General features: G+C 41.7%; 1 protein-coding gene across 3 annotated transcripts in view; it reads left to right on the top strand.

Moving 5' to 3' along the window:
- The window catches only part of erich3 (glutamate-rich 3), a 31,966-nt gene that overhangs the window by 2,622 nt on the left and 13,078 nt on the right, over positions 1–16,266 (top strand). For 2 of the 3 annotated variants that reach the window (XM_037535940.1, XM_037535939.1), the window contains exons 2-10: positions 3,511–3,604; positions 3,874–3,999; positions 6,332–6,403; positions 6,935–7,063; positions 9,287–9,448; positions 10,607–10,807; positions 11,488–11,665; positions 14,880–15,066; positions 16,074–16,255. In XM_037535940.1, coding sequence (XP_037391837.1) covers positions 3,511–3,604; positions 3,874–3,999; positions 6,332–6,403; positions 6,935–7,063; positions 9,287–9,448; positions 10,607–10,807; positions 11,488–11,665; positions 14,880–15,066; positions 16,074–16,255 — 1,331 coding nt within the window. The remainder of the gene's footprint in view (positions 1–3,510; positions 3,605–3,873; positions 4,000–6,331; positions 6,404–6,934; positions 7,064–9,286; positions 9,449–10,606; positions 10,808–11,487; positions 11,666–14,879; positions 15,067–16,073; positions 16,256–16,266) is intronic. The other variant, XM_037535941.1, reaches the window with a different exon arrangement.

Here is a 16,266-nt window from a genome sequence, read left to right as displayed (position 1 = left end):
GCGAGGTCAGACACTGATGTTGGATGAGAAGGCCTGGCTCGCCGTCTCCGCTCTAATTCATCCCCAAGGGGTTCTATGGGGTTGAGGTCAGGACTCTGTGCAGGCCAGTCAAGTTCTTCCACACCAAACCCGCTCATCCGTGTCTTTAGGGACCTGCTTTGTGCACTGGTGGTGAGAAGCGTGATTGGTCACTCCAGAGAACTCGTCTCCGCTGCTCTAGAGTCCAGTGGCAGCGCTTTACACCACTGCATTCCACGCTTTGCATTGCGCTTGGTGATGTAAGGCTTGGATGCAGCTGCTCAGCCATGGAAACCCATTCCATGAAGCTCTCTACGCTGTTCTTGAGCTGATCTGAAGGCCACATGAAGTTTGGAGGTCTGTAGTGATTGACTCTGCAGAAAGTTGGTGACCTCTGCGCACTATGCCCCTCAGCATCCGCTGACCGCTCTGTCATTTTACGTGGCCGACCACTTCGTGGCTGAGTTGCTGTCGTTCCCAATCGCTTCCACTTTGTTATAATCCCACTGACAGTTGACTGTGGAATATTTAGTAGTGAGGAAATTTCACGACTGGACTTGCTGCACAGGTGGCGTCCGATCACGGTACCACGCTGGAATTCCCTGAGCTCCTGAGAGCGACCCATTCTTTCACTAATGTCTGTAGAAGCAGTCTGCAGGCCTAGGGGCTCGGCTTTATACACCTGTGGCCATGGAAGTGATTGGAACACCTGAATTCAGTGATTTGGATGAGTGAGTGAAAATATATATATAGTTCCAGTGAGAGGAAATAAGGTGGGTGTTTCTAATAAAGTGGCCAGTGAGTGGAAGCAGTGGAATTTAACATATTTTTTGCAATATATTAAACTCAAATAGCAACATAAAAGAAAATAAACAGAAACAAAAAGCAAATAAATATTTATTGTGCACTAAAATATGCAGTAAAATGCCATTGTTTGCTTTAGAGATGTGTTGACCCTCTACTGCATGCATTATGAGGGCAACTTAAAAACTCCACTTTTCTTGCATAAAATGATCCTTGATTATTAAATCGTATACTTCTAAAATTATGTATTATGATTATTAATCATTGGTCCTGATTATTACATTCAAAAACATTTCTACAAATAATAACGTGTGCAGGGGTCTGTTTGGAGTGTGTTGCCTGGAGGCAACATTGCGAGACTATGGAAGAAATGATATAGAGCCGTGTTCCCTGAAGCGGTGAGACCTGGCTTGTGACTGGCTAAATCCATTCCGCTGTTGCACCGTGTTGCTTCTGGGCAACAAACATATTTCTGCAAAATCTCATAACAAGAAAAAATTGAAACTGGATGTTAAAAAGAGGTTTTAATGTGCCCCCTATAGGAGATAGTATGTATAGTACTAGTACAAGTACATGCTTTTTATTGGCTTATTCAAACTCTTGCCTTTATTGTTAACCCTCTTGTTGTCTTTAAATGTCTATAATGTTACTGTAAAGTGAGGAAAATGAGTTTGTTGCCCTGAAGCAACATCGTGCATTAGAGGGTTAACATATCTTCAATGACAACGTTAATAAAACAAGCAATTTGACCAACTTTTGCAAACGGCCGTGTGATAAATATCGGATATGGTCATCATTCCATATCGATACGTCCATATTAAAATATATATTGTTTTGTATTCATTATAAAATCATATATAATTTGTTAGATCATTATAAGGTTACTGTATCTCTCTCTCTCTCTCTCTCTCTCTCTCTCTCTCTCTCTCTCCATTACTTTCTCAGAGCTGTCAGATTAGAATCTTTTAAAACAGCACAACTGGTTTTATAAAGTTAAAGGCAGTGATTCCACCCTTTCAAACGGTGGAGTGTCTCACGGAGCTGGCGCTCTAATAGCGTCATTAAGCCTGCTAGTCTTTCTCCTGCCACTGTGCTTTCATCTGTCTGAAATCCAGCCCTCCTCTCTATGTAACAGCACTCAAAGAAGCTAATACAAAAGGAGCATGGGTTAAGCGTGCCGTCCATCCTTTCTAACTCCAACTGCAATCAGACACCCGTAATGTATCCCTCAGGCCGGATAGTCGGCGCCGGGCGCTGTTGTTTCCCCTATGCAAAAAACGGAGGAAATCAAATCTGTGTTGGAAAAAGCCGAGGAGACAAACAACCAGGCGTTTCCAGGAGCACAGATGTTAAGGCCTAACCCAACGGTGAAATCCTTTCTTACTGACCCTCGGAATCCACTGATGACGAGTCAAGGCAGTTTTATTAATCAGATCAACTTGCATTGGTCAGAGACATTGGATGGTGTTTAAAAGGGTATCAGCCTAAATTTTCTTGCATTGAGGAAAATTTATAGCATTTGTTTGTTTGTCTCTATCAAAATCAGTTGAAATAAAATTTTACATGACTGCTTTTTATTGTAGAGAAACTTACTGACTCAAGATAAGATAAGCCAATCCTTTATTAGAGCCACACCAGGGAAATTCATAGGGCTACAGCAGCAAAGGGATAGCAAGGCACTGAAGAAAAAGAAGTGTCTAGAAGGAATTAAGGGACAAAGTTTTAACCTTATTAATTCCTTAACAGGGTTACAGTTTACAGACAATAGACAACATATGTAACACTAAAGAATAAACATATAAACTCTGTCCTTCACAAAATTAAATATATAAACGCTGGAATGTTTGTAGGTTGTGTACATAATAGTAAATAGTTTTGTTTTGTTTGATGACTGTTTTACCTTAACAAATAAAAAATATGCATCAAATCGTTGCATCAGAATCATTATAACATAAAGTTTCAGGCATCAGGCAACATATTCACAAACATTTTGAGGAATAACGTCCTGTGAGGGAGCTTTTAGAGGCATTATCGCTTCAGACGTCTGGTTCCTATCACCACCACTGTGAACAGTTCTGACTCTGGAAGTTTCTCTAGAACAGAGCATTTCGCATCAGTCCAAAGTCTGATTGACTTTGATTATCTTAACGAGTTAATTAGGCAGCCGGTCTGAGAAAATAGGGGGGTTCCTCTTTAAAAAGGCTGTTTTTTTTTAAGTATGTATGGAAACCTACATACCATGAACTCCAGAAAAAAATTGATGATATGGGTCCGGTAATAAGAGTTGGGTAGAAACTAGTTAGATGTACTCAGGTCTGTGGACACTGTGTAGGTGACGGGAACCTACATGTCTTCTGCACATTAAAACGCTGTATCAGAACCATTATAAACCAATGTTTCAGGCATCAGGCAGCAGATTTGTAAAGATTTTGTATAATAACTTGTGTGAGCTTCAGACGTCTGGTTCCTATCACCACCACTGTGAACAGTTCTGACTCTGAAAGTTTCTGTAGAAGGGAGCATTTCATGTCAGTCTAATGTCTGAATGACTGTCTATCTTAATGGTTTAATTAGGCAGCAATTCTGAAAAATCAAAAACGAGTTAAATGTATTTTAAATCACTGATTTAGTTTAATTAGTCTCGTCCAGTGAAAACTCACATGTTTATCGACTAATTATACTTCACAGCCTGCTTGGAGCCTATAACAGCCTCACAGACAAACACCTGACTGGCTACTTCAACAACACGAGAATACGAAGACACCTTCAAAAAGTGGGCCTGGTAAGTGACCATAATGCACGTTATGTCTAAATAATAATAATAATAATTATTATTATGGTATTGTTGTTATTTGTTGTTAATAATTCCATTTTATTATCAAGAGTAGTAAAAGCATTGCTGTTATATTAACAGATAAATCATGTCACGTTATTTATAAGTGAAAGCTAAAGGTGATCAGAACCAGGTAAATGGGAAAGAGCTTGTCGTGATCTGAGAGGGTTATTTACTCATTTGATCCATTAATAATAAGCTTCCTGTGTGTGAATTAGCTCAGCAGGAGTGGGCGGATTATTCCGGAAAAGGAGTACAGGCACAAACTGATCCAGAGAGCCCACCAGAGACACATTCGGGAATGTCTGGCCCAGGCAATCTTCCACAAGGTGCTGGACTTGGAAGTGAGTGGACACTAGTCCCACTGATTAGGAGAAACAACCTAATAGAATAAAGCAGAGGAGCCCAAATCAAGTCCTGCAGGTGCTGTTCAGTGCAGCGTGAATTACACTGATGCGTCATGATGTACAGATCTGAAAGTGGCCAATGAGAGAAAAACCCATTTTAATACTTCAGGGTGATTCAAGCAGATTTATCTGATTTCAAAGCAGCATAGTTTTACAACCGTGAGGCGCTGGGGAACCAATCACAATCCAACTGTAAGAGGGGGTCTATGAGTTCCTGACTGTCAGTGGAAGACGGCTCCCCCTTCAGTCTGAGAGGAGCTGAGACCCCTGAGCAGAAAGCGTTCCGCGTTCTCCACGTCAATAAGAGTGAATCCGTCGGAACTGTGCAGCGGGATTTTCGTCAGTGAAGCTCCAACAGCTCAGAGCGTTCGTCATTGGTTCCACAGCACTGGATGATCTCCGAAATCCCACTGAAAGAGCCGTGAGAGCAGAGACACCCGACACGCTCAATCCAGTCTGGGATGAGTTTGACTGTGGTGCTGATGATGTCCGTACAGCTGGAGGAGGTTCAGACCGAGACCTTATTAAAAGTCCATAATGAACTTTATGCTCATTGAAACCGTTTACAGTTCACTGCCTTGATCTGTAGCGATTTACAAGAGAAATAAATCACTTTGAAATCAGATCAATCTTTTTAATCACCCTGTGTATATTATCTATATGAGTATTTCTTTTTAAATTGCATTATTAAATACTTTAATAACAAAATATGTGTAATGATAGAAACTACTTGCCAATTTGTGCATTGTTTTGTCCACAAACATTTTCACTCTGGTCCACCAAGACAAAGTTTGGGCACCCCTGGTTTAAATCAGCTAGAATTTACTGCAATAATATTTAATAAAGTGTCCGTGTACTATAAAAATCTTTGGGCTCTTTTCAGACATAAAAAATTCACCAAATCTTGTTAAACTGTTCATATTACTTACTGTGTAAACAGAGGCAAATAAAAATGGTTCTGAGTCATATCAGATTAGGCCACTCGAGTCAAACTGTGGTGAGATTTGAGATTGCATGATGCACTGAATCATTTCCTGAAGAGCTGTAACGGAACTGTTGTGGCGTCAGAGATTTACACCTCCACTGCTTAATCACGGCTCTGCTGCGCTGCACCTGATTCATCTCATCAGCTGATCCGGCCGTGTTACAGCGAGTGAACACTAAACTGCGCTACAGGCCTCTGGGACTGGCTTTGGTATCCCTCCCTCTCGTGACTAGTTTAGTTCTTTGTACAACAAGAGGAGTAAAAACCTCGACAGTATCAAGAAACTGGAATGTTGGTAAACTGTGTGAAAAACTGGCTGATCAAAATGTTTCTTCAAGGGTTCTTTAGTACAGAAAATGGTTCTATACAGAACTATGTATATAATAGTGTCTAATAGCCTGGAATTTTAAAGAGTTAAGATATATTTTTACCTTGTTGCAGTTTTACAGTGACTCTTTTAGTAAAGAGTCCTGTCAGTGAGGTATCTAGAACTTCTAGAAGGCCTAGAGTGTTTCTCACACGTTTCTCACAAAAATTGGTTCCACCCACATTAAATCAAGTGTTAGTGGTTAATCTGAGGTATTAGGACTTCAGCTCAGCACCTGATGTCCTTACCAATGGGAGAGCTTGCTTGACGGTCTACATCGATACCATGCACTCTTAAAAATGATGGTTCTTCAAATGTTTGTTAAAGAAAATGGTTCTATATAGAACTATGAACACTGTAAGAACCTTCTGCATGATCGAAGGGTTCTTTGCATCTTGAAAGGGTTCTTCAGACTGATGGAGAATGTGTTTCAGATGACTCTATATAGAACCTTTTTGAAACGGGTTTTATATAGCACCGAGAAGGGTTCTTCTATTGTAACAAGCTTGAGATTGTAACAATAGAAGAACCATTTTTGATGCTGTATAGAACCCCTATCAAAAAGATTCTCTATAAAACCATTTACAACACATTCTCCATCCATCTGAAGAACTTCACGATGCAAAGAACCCTTCAATCATGCAGAGGGTTCTTTGAGTGTTCCTGGTTCTATGTAGAACCATGTTCTTTACTAAAGTGGCATCGTTTTAAGAGTGTAGGCATAAAGTGGTAAAGGGCTTTATGCTATAGACACTCCAACGCTGAAATGACAGGGTTTTTATTGGGCTAATAAAACACAGAGGTTGTGATCTTTAGGGCTTATATTATTAATTCTTCACCTCATATCAAGCCTAAAAATATGGGCGCTATTGTCCCCTAACAAGCAACTCTCTGTTTTTATTTTAATTTTCTTACAGCGTCTGCATCAAATAGAGATCAAGAGAAAACTTGAGGAATTTGCCAGAAGAGAAAGGGTGCACAAAATTAAGGTGCATCATTCTTTTACGCCTGTTATGGTTGGGAACAGAATTACAGGTTACACTTTATTTGGAGCGTCCACTTTAGATGCTTTGTAGACACTTGATGTACTTTCAAGTTCTACTACTATCTACTAAATTTACCAGAGTTTTCTTTTACTCTAAACCTGCTCTAATCCTAAGCCTAACCTTTTCAACCCAAAATAAAACCCAACCCTCATCCTGGTCCAGGCCCCCACCCTGGTCCAGGCCCCCACCCTGGTCTAGGCCCCCACCCTGGTCCAGGCCCCCACCCTGCTCCAGGCCCTCACCCTGGTCCAGGCCCTCACCCTGGTCCGAATCCTAACCCCAACCCCACCACTGTTTAGAATCAACTGAGTTTCAACAGAGAGTTCAGTAACAATTTGAACGTCTGTAGATAATCTACAGTGGACCATAGTGGACTATCCAAAAAAAGTGGGACCTAATATACTTATTTCACATTAAAACCGCTTTATTTTATGATGCTGTTGTGAATAAAATTGCTGTTATGTTCATGGCCAGGTGGAGTGCTCTAACAGGTATGAGGAAGATCCCATAATGATGCTCTCTCCACGGCCGCCGACTGGGCCGAAAAATTCTCATGCGCGGCAGTCTGGCCTGGAAGTAGAGCACTCTGAGTCGACAGAATCAGTAAGGAGAGAAGCACAAGAGCACACACAGCTCCGATAAATACAGCTGTCATTGTCAAAATATTCTGCTGATAAAAGACATTCACACCAGCAGACCCCTGCACTGACTCTTGGCCCAGAGTCAGACAAAATCGGTGTCCACTTGACATCAAAGTTGACCAAAGCGTATGAATGAAAATGAAGGAATGAATTTAGAACCATCAGCCAACTGTGTTGGGAATTAGACCTCCGCTTTTAACCCATCTGTGCACTAAAACACCCACATACATGCACACTAGTGAACATGCACTAGGGGGCAGTGAGCAGACCTGCCCTATCCACGGCGCCCGGGGAGCAGTTGGGGGTTAGGTGCCTTGCTCAAGGGCACTTCAGTCACGTACTGTCGGGTTGGGGGATCGAACCGGCGACCTGGTTCTCTGACCTCCAGAACACTGTCCTACAGCGAAATGTTACCGGATTTACAGTGTTTTAAATCTGATTCACGTTTGGCTTTACATGCACCTAATAATCTGTTAACTGCAGAAAACCTGATTTTGTCAGTAATCTGATCTACGGGTTTACATGCACTTGAGAGATCAGATAATGGGAAAACTCTGGGTCTACATGAGTCAGACGTGACGTAAACGTACTGCAAAACTCAAACTTCATGCTGCGACTTTTTAAAAAAACACACACATTGAGTCATTTTACCTGAAAATATAAACGTACATCATCTAGAAGATAAAACATATTTAAATCCTTCACTTCGCCAAGAATGTACTCGGTTTCAGCATCGCTCCAAAAGTGTTTCGCTGTGTCTGTTTCCGGTGCCGCCGTCTACTCCGCACGTGCGCAGACGGAGAAATCCGAATACACTGAGAAATCTGATTACTGAGCTAAAATCCAGCCTCTTAATCGGTTTTCTTAATCAGATTTCTGGGCCTTACTCCGATCTAAGATATGAGAGTGCTGTTCACATGAGCATGTGCAAAATCAGATAACTGCAGAAATCCGATTATGATCGGAGTATTGAGTGCATGTAAACGTGTCACTGACTTTAAAAGGTCTTTCATCCGTCACCTTTTTAGGTCTTTGACATTTCGCTCCCTTAGCTGCTCCGTGTGCTAAGAGCTTTTCCATGTTTAACTGAGATTTTTTGTTGACCCAGACTTTGCCTCACCCGTCATTTCAGAGAGTGAGTTATGATACGAGCTTCAGTGAACACATTTTATCTCACTTTGACACAGATAAGCCCTGTTTGGTTTACCTTGTGATTCTGGCTTCTCTTGTAAAAGGTAGACAGGTGTGTGTGCCGTGTTTCGGCTTGCCTCTAAAACCACAGTATAAAGAGCCAGTTCACATAAAATGAAGAATCCTCATAAATACACTTCAGACTGAATATGTTCAGGCTCCACTGTGGGACCAGTTCTGGGTGCGGATGTCGGGAAGGTGGTGAGACGTGATGAGGTTGCTTTTAGCGTGTGCTGTCAAATTGACGAATGTGAAGACATTTTTTAAAAGTAGCTTAAAATATTCCTCTTTACTTGAACTTTAGATTTTACATGCATCTTCTGAAGTGTTTGTAACAATGTTGTTAAGCTGTTTGAGCTTTATTTAATGCAGGATGGGACCTTATACGTATATTTTGTCATTAGTATTAAATTCACAGACGCAAAATGACAATAAAAATAGCCATGTGTGTAAAATTGGAGACAGTCTACAGTCCATAAATCTAATAATAATATAAGCTCTTTAACAATAAAGTTAAGTGATACTTTTTTAGTCCCACAAACGGGGAAATTCCACCTCCGCATTTAACCCATCCGTGAAGTGAAACACCACATACACACTAGTGAGCACACACACACTAGGGGGCAGTGAGCACAGCCCGGAGCGGTGGGCATCCCTATCCTCAACACCCGGGGAGCCGTTGGGGGTTAGGTGTCTTGCTCAAGGACACCTCAGTCATGGACTGTCAGCTCTGGTGATTGGACCGGCGACCTTCCGGTCACAGGGCCAGTTCCCTAACCTCCAGCTCACGACTGCCCCTGATAGTAACAATATAACAACAAAACTGACAAAAAGCCAAATCTGGCTGCAAATTCTGCACAGTTCTAAAACAACATCACAGTACAATAATACGTGTTTGTTGGAGTAAGGAATATCTTGTGCAGTAAGGAATATCTTGTGCAGTAAGGAATATCTTGTGCAGTAAGGAATATCTTGTGGGACTGTTGTATTGCAGCCAGGCTCGTCCCGGCCGAACACGGCGCCGGGGAAGATGCAGAGACCCGTTCGGCTGAAGCCTCTGAACAGCACAAGCACTCCGGGCTCTCTGAAGCGAAACTCGTCCCGTCACAGGCACCAAGACTCTTCTAATGAAACGGATCACCCATTCAGCTCCCCGGTGAGACCCCCCGCACACGCTGCGGATCACTTACGCACACGCTGACAGATACACTCATCATATGTCACTCGTACAGCGTAGTAATGATGCACTGCGGTGCCGTGTGCTACCTCAACCCCTTAAGAGGCCTGTTTTATTACACACTCCTTTAGCCTAAGAATAACTCAACCAGTTTGCACTTGAGTGCCTGTAGTTACTGAATAATAAGCCATAGTATGTAATAAGCCTGGGATTTTAAGGAGTTAAAGGGGAATTCCGCTGATTTTTCTAAATTTCTACTGAATTCAGTGGTTATTTTATTTACCCAAAACTTTATCCAGTTTTTTTATATAAAACGTTGGTGATCTAGAAAAAAGGGGTTTGCTTTGAGGTACTTTTGCAAGTACCTTCCTACCATAGAAAGATTTTAAAAAATATGTTTTAGGCCAAAAGATTATCACAAAACTCTTGTATAAACGGCGCCTCAGACATCAGGCGACACATTCATAACCATTTCATATAAAAACGCCCTGGATTCTATAATCCTTGCTGTTTTTCTGGAATGGAGCATTTCACATCAAACCAGTGTGAATGTCCTTGTTTACATCATGACTACTTAGTTATTACCCCTTTAACTTTAGTGTGACCAAAACAATGTGTTTTAATACGACTACAGTTATTCAGGCGAGATGCACGGATGCTTTTCCAGAATGCCTTATTCCCACTTTCTTGTAGTTTCAGTGTGCGGGGAAGGAATTTTAACGTTAAACCCGGTGTGAGAAAGTCGGAATATATTAAAATACATCATAGTGTTTGTAATATATTTCAGCATAGACTGCAATGTTTGTGAAATCTATTTCAAATATATAAAAATACATGTTGAAATGTGATCATACTGTCTGTGTGTATATAAACACACTACCTGTGTGTTGTATTATCTATAAAGATGGACAGAATTCACGCCTGAATGGTTAATACTGTTGTTTTTATGCAGCGTTTTGACTACGCTGTGTAAATCGAACTATTAACTAGACTATCACAGGAAAATTGTTGATTGGAAATACAAAGTTGTGTCCATGAAACAGCGTTTATCTAACTAGCTAACTAAGCCAGATGTGAGCAACAGTTGAAGTAGGGATTCCAGAAACCTTAAGTTGTGTGTCTGTTTGTTTGCTGTAGTTGGAAAGAGATGCCGCCAGACACCTGACCCTTACGGACTTCTCCAGCACTGTCTCGCCCTACCGGCTCCCCGTCATCAACAACTTTGTAACCCCTGTGCCTCCGCTGACCAAGAGGAAGGAAAAAGGGCCGAAAGCGAACGGGACACTGCGCGGTCGAAGGTTACGACCCACCACTGCTCCAAGTGCTGCAGACACACAGGTCAGTGTTACTGTCAGCAGCAGACAAAGTCCTTGAAGAAAGAAAGGGAGCTTTACTGCATTACGGCCGGTAAAGAGTCCGTACCTCCTTCATCTGGAGACAGAATTCATGAAAGAATTCAAGTCAAGTCAAAAGTTTATTTACAGTAGCACAAGAGCAAAATGAACAGAGGATAAGGATTTAATGCTATTATAAAAAATCTACATACAGAAAGGGGGGAAAACAGGTGAAGCAGTGGTTATAGTTAGATAGTTTGAGTCTGTGCAGCAGCAGCAGCAGCAGCACCATCAGAAACCACTATTCTCCTTTAGCAGCTGTAGCCAGTCAGCAGCCTGTACATGTTGTCCACCCTCACACACACACATCTGTTTAATATTATGGTACAGAATATTATGTGCATATTAGGCCTATAAAAATAATAATAGCAAATAAATCGCTGTTGCATTTGTTCCACAGAAGTTTAGCCAAAGCAAAATAATAATAATTAAATTCCAGTGTGAACTGTTTAATCCTAAATTAAAAACTGGACCCATCAGTAGGTCTTAGACGTTGAAGGGGTTAACGGGCTTATTCAATGTTTCATTCTCTAAATGCTTGTTTCATTTTTCAGGCTCATCATTTTCCCTACCCCATGAACCGTTTCTAACCCCTGCATATCACATCTTTTGCCCCTTCCACAGGAGGGCACCATGCACCGTGCGTCAGCTCAGAGCGCTGTGTCTGTGAAGATGATTTACTTTGGGAAAAGCGTTCATCTGTCCCATGACCTGATGGACCTGAAGGACGAGGTGAAGGTCTTCCAGCAGCACTGCGGGGGGGAGAACCTCTGTGTTTACAAAGGAAGACTCAACGAAGGAGGTCAGTCTACAGAAAAAGCCAGAAACGCCACCGTCAAAAGTCTAAACCCTCAGTAGGTCACTTCAGGGCATTTCAGCTCAACTCAGTTTCATTGTCTACTTGAAAGTAGTTTTTTTCCCCTTTTTTTCTTGATATAAATTGTTGGCACTGGGTTTTACACATATAAGATATATGAATGCTATGTCGTTGTTAAGACCACCTTCATTAGAGGAATAAAAATGGGTTTTCCATCATACAGCAGCTGTTATTATTTTGAAAACTTGTTATATCCAAACTTGTGACAAACTGATACACAGCATTTTGGAATGAATTCTGATGCTAAATTCTGCACATTTTCACCTGAACTGTGTAGTACTTTCTTTGAAATGTCTTCTTTTTATGTTTTAGTGAAAAATATTAGTTGTTCTTCTTATTTTTTGTAGCTCTTTCTGTGTCATTTATGTCATCTTGTACGTTTCCTGAAGTTTGAGTAACCCCACAAGGAAAGTGTGTGTAGCCTCTGGAAGTCTGCAGAAAATCGGCATAATTCCTTAACAGCCTCGTCAAAAATGTCTTACAGCCTTGTGGATCTTTCTCGGTAACCTGCAGGTTAAATCTGCATGTTTTTATTTTTTATGATCAATATTTTATTAACAAGCAAACACAAAGAACACAAGAACTATGTTCAGAAAGCCCAGGACATGCCCATAGAGCCCCCCGCAACAGATATAGCACAGAGTCAACAACCATCGCTCGGCATCAACGTAGGAACAGAGGGCTTAAAGCACATCAGTGTCTTTTTGGCTGTGAGGCCGCCAAAAAAAACCTTTTTTGATGAGTAGAAAACAATTCTGCAGAGTCATCAAGTAGGAGGAAGGTCTGGGGATCTTTGTGTACAGATTTCCCAAAAAATAAGAGAGAGAGAGAATCTTGAACATATGAACAAAGGACATTCACTATAGGTGGATATATGCATATACATGTATATATGCACCAACTATTGCTGAGTTACACAAATTGTCTAACTTAAATTTACTGGGATGCTCTTACGCAGGTTTTGTGATCTATTCACTCGCTGCATTCAGCACTTTGGGACTCGTTTGAACTAGTTCCTCATTAGCACTTCCACATTAGCACCACAGGCTAACCGTAAGTGTCGCAGTATAACAGAGATTGTTTATTGATATTAGTGATCATCAGTTTGATACCATGCTGATTGTTCTGCTTCTGTGAAGTTCAGAAAAAACTGCCACGCTCTTATTCAGTCCTTTAGCCGAGCAGCTTCCTCAGAAGTTTATGGAAGTAGTCGAGAGTGAAAGTATCAATATTTAGACATATTCAAGTACATGAAAGTTAACACTAAACATTTTAAAATTAAGAGTCAGGATTTTCTTTGTTTGGTGTCCTCACATAAAGATGATTTGGCCTAACTGTGGGCAGTTACATTTCACACCCATATGTTTTAATAAAGATCAATTAAAATGGACGGGATCTTGACCTGTTGGCATGAGAAAATCAATCAATCAATCAATCAACCTTTATTTAAACCTCAGAATACATTGAGGGAGACCTTCTAGAAATTAGGGATTGAGAAGCTGGATTATAAAAACATATCAAATGCTAAAAAAGTAATAATAATCATAGCGGTAAGTTTAATAGTAAAAAGTAAAAATAAATAAATAAATAAATCATCTTCTAAGCCGCTTCTCCTTCTGGGTCAGGTGGGCGGGCTGGAACCTATCCCAGCGGTCATCAGGGTACACCCTGGACAGGTCACCAGTCCACCGCAGGGCAGACAGACACATTCACTCACACCTAGGGGCAATTTAGCATGTCCAATTGGCCTGACTGCATGTCTTTGGACTGTGGGAGGAAACCAGAGAACGTGGAGGAACCCACACAGACACGGGGAGAACATGCAAACTCCACACAGAGAGGACCCCGGTCACCCAGCCGGGGAATTGAACTCAGGCCCTACTTGCTGTGAGGCGACAGAGCTAGGGATGGAATAAAAAACCATAATTAATGAAATAAGGAAAGAAGTAAAAGATGTAAAACAAACATGGGCAATAATAAAATAAAAGTTAAGTATAAGTTAAATAAAATCGAGTAAAGCAGGAGCAGTCTAAGTGGAGGTGGTTAGAGACTAAAAGTTTAAAATGTTAATGTGACACCAGTGAGCGAAGCTTTAGAGGTTCCTGTAATTAATTCCAGCTCACTGGAGCTGTAGCTAGAAGCAGATTTTCCCAGTTCAGTAAAAGCTCTCAGCCCCTGAAGGGTAACCCAGTCACTGGAATGAGTCACTGGCATTATTTACACTGAGCATTTTTATGATGTACACTCTCAGAAGCAAAGGTACTAAACTGTCAATGTGGTGGGACCCTCAAGGGTACATCTCAGTACCTTCAGTCAGGGATCATAACTGAACCCTAATCCACTGAAATGATCTGTTCTAAGCTGTACTGACTCCACTCCTCCCGCCTCGCCTCCAGGGCTTTATTCTTCTGTTCTGTTGTAAAACATTCGGTTATGAAAAGGTACAAATACGAAATGTATTTAAGGTTCACAACTGACCTTAAAAACGCTGCTGTACCTTTGAGGGAACATTTACATTGTCTGTACCTTGATGAACAAAATGTACAGAACCTTTATTTCTAATAGTGTACGATGGCACATGGCCAGTAAGTGAAGCCAATGTGTTTCCCGATGCACAGACAGAGATGACCAGCCAACCTGTTCACACAGTGTACGGTGATGGATTTGAAATCAAATCAAAATCAAATCTCCTGGCCTCGAGATGTGCAACAAATACTTGAAGGTCTAAATGAAAATGTAGTGTTCAGTCATTTACGAGTACAATTTTATACGTCTCATCCACAGCCTCTAAAAGAAGGTTGGGCTCAGTGTTCAGGTCTCAGATGCAGAATTAAGATTATACCAATGACAATAGTAAATAATTCAGTCACATCCTGGGAAGACGGTTGTCTTTGATTACTTTATCAATGCCTCGCAATCCTCAGATTTGTCTGCTCGGGGAACGAGGTCTGAAGCACAACAAGAAGTTACCCAATTCTGTGCAGTCACACATTTCTACCAGAGAGGTCTCCAAATCTCTAAAACTCACCCAGTGCAGCTTTAAGAAAGTTTTTTCCTTTTCCGGTAAAGTTACTTGCCGATACGAGGTTCTGATCCAGCAGCGATGGTACTAATCCTATTTTTCCCCTCTTTCTGGTAGAGACGTTCCACTTTGTCTCTCGCCGTCACCGTGGTTTCCCCTTCAGCCTGACCTTCTTCCTAAATGGGCTGCAGGTGGAGCGCCTCAGCTCCTGCTGTGAGTTTAAACACAGGAAAGGCTCGCGGCTCGGCGGGCGGCACGGTCACTTCGGCTTCACCGGGGTGGAGGGAGCATCGCCCTGCTACAGGTCAGCAACGTTAGGAGTCAGAATAGTATCACACAGAGAACAGAGACCACGTTAAGGTCAACTTTCCAACTTTCCCCACCACCCTATATCACACGGAGCGGCGTTTGAACCTTTGGGTTCAAACCTTTGGGCGCACCATGACTAATAGAGCTGGGCCTTCAGTTCAGTCCACAAACCTCCGTAAAACCTCACCTCTACAATAATGCTAGTGCCCCTATGGGATTTCTCATAGTACGTTAGCGCTGAGCTAAAGCTGGTGAACATTAACATTTTGAGGCCGCTCAAGATTGAATACGAACATTTGAAGCTTTTCCTTGTTTCTACCCTCACTGTCCATTTGGGTGGTGGATCATTCTCAGCACTGCAGTAACACTGACGTGGTGGTGGTTGTGTGTGTTGTGCTGGTGCGAGTGGATCAGACACAGCAGTCTCCAGCGTAGAAGGCAGAGGTGTTACCCACTACACTATCCAACCACTGACCTACACCAACCAACCAAGGTGGAACGGGAAAGTTAGCTAGCTAGGTACCGAGACATTAGCATATTATTCGCCATGTTCTGTGCTTGTTATGAAGAAAAGGACCATAATACGTTGAAACAACATTAAACTAATATAATTTAATGATTATCGTAATTTTTTAACGGAGAAAATTCTCACATTTGTGGGTTTTCTTTGGTCTCTTGCTCAGCCGTCTTGCTCAGCTGATAACACTCTGTTTGGAGGGTCATGTAGCTCTAACACTTCACCCCATCCCTCTACCTCAATAGGAATCGGGACAGCCTACCCCAGACATGAACGCACTAAACAGAGGCCTAAGGGCCAAGTGGTAGGGCAAGGGGCGAATGGGATTGGGACTAAATAGAAAATAAAATAAAAAGTTATGCAAAAGGTTGATTTGAATTTGAAGTTTGAAGACATGGCTTTTTATTGTTCAGTTCAGTGCAGGTTGTCTCCTCTCTCCGTGGGGTTTCACACAATAATAAACTAGATCTGATATCGTTCTACAGATGCATTATTGCCATGGGATTGGACAAAAAACCCACTCCACCAAAGAGAGTGAAAGAGGATCCACTTCTGTCCACGTCTCGAGGAACCTCTAAAGACGACGAAGAGGACGAGGAGGAGGAGAAGCCCGATCTCAGCCAACCACAGGAGACTGATACAAAAGGAGACGGCAAAGCTAAAAACGGTACCTTCGGT

Source organism: Pygocentrus nattereri, chromosome 28, assembly GCF_015220715.1.
Source record: "Pygocentrus nattereri isolate fPygNat1 chromosome 28, fPygNat1.pri, whole genome shotgun sequence".
Classification (NCBI taxonomy): domain Eukaryota; kingdom Metazoa; phylum Chordata; class Actinopteri; order Characiformes; family Serrasalmidae; genus Pygocentrus; species Pygocentrus nattereri.
The sequence above is the reverse complement of the archived record's forward strand: the minus strand, read 5'-3'. Positions and strand labels throughout refer to the sequence as shown.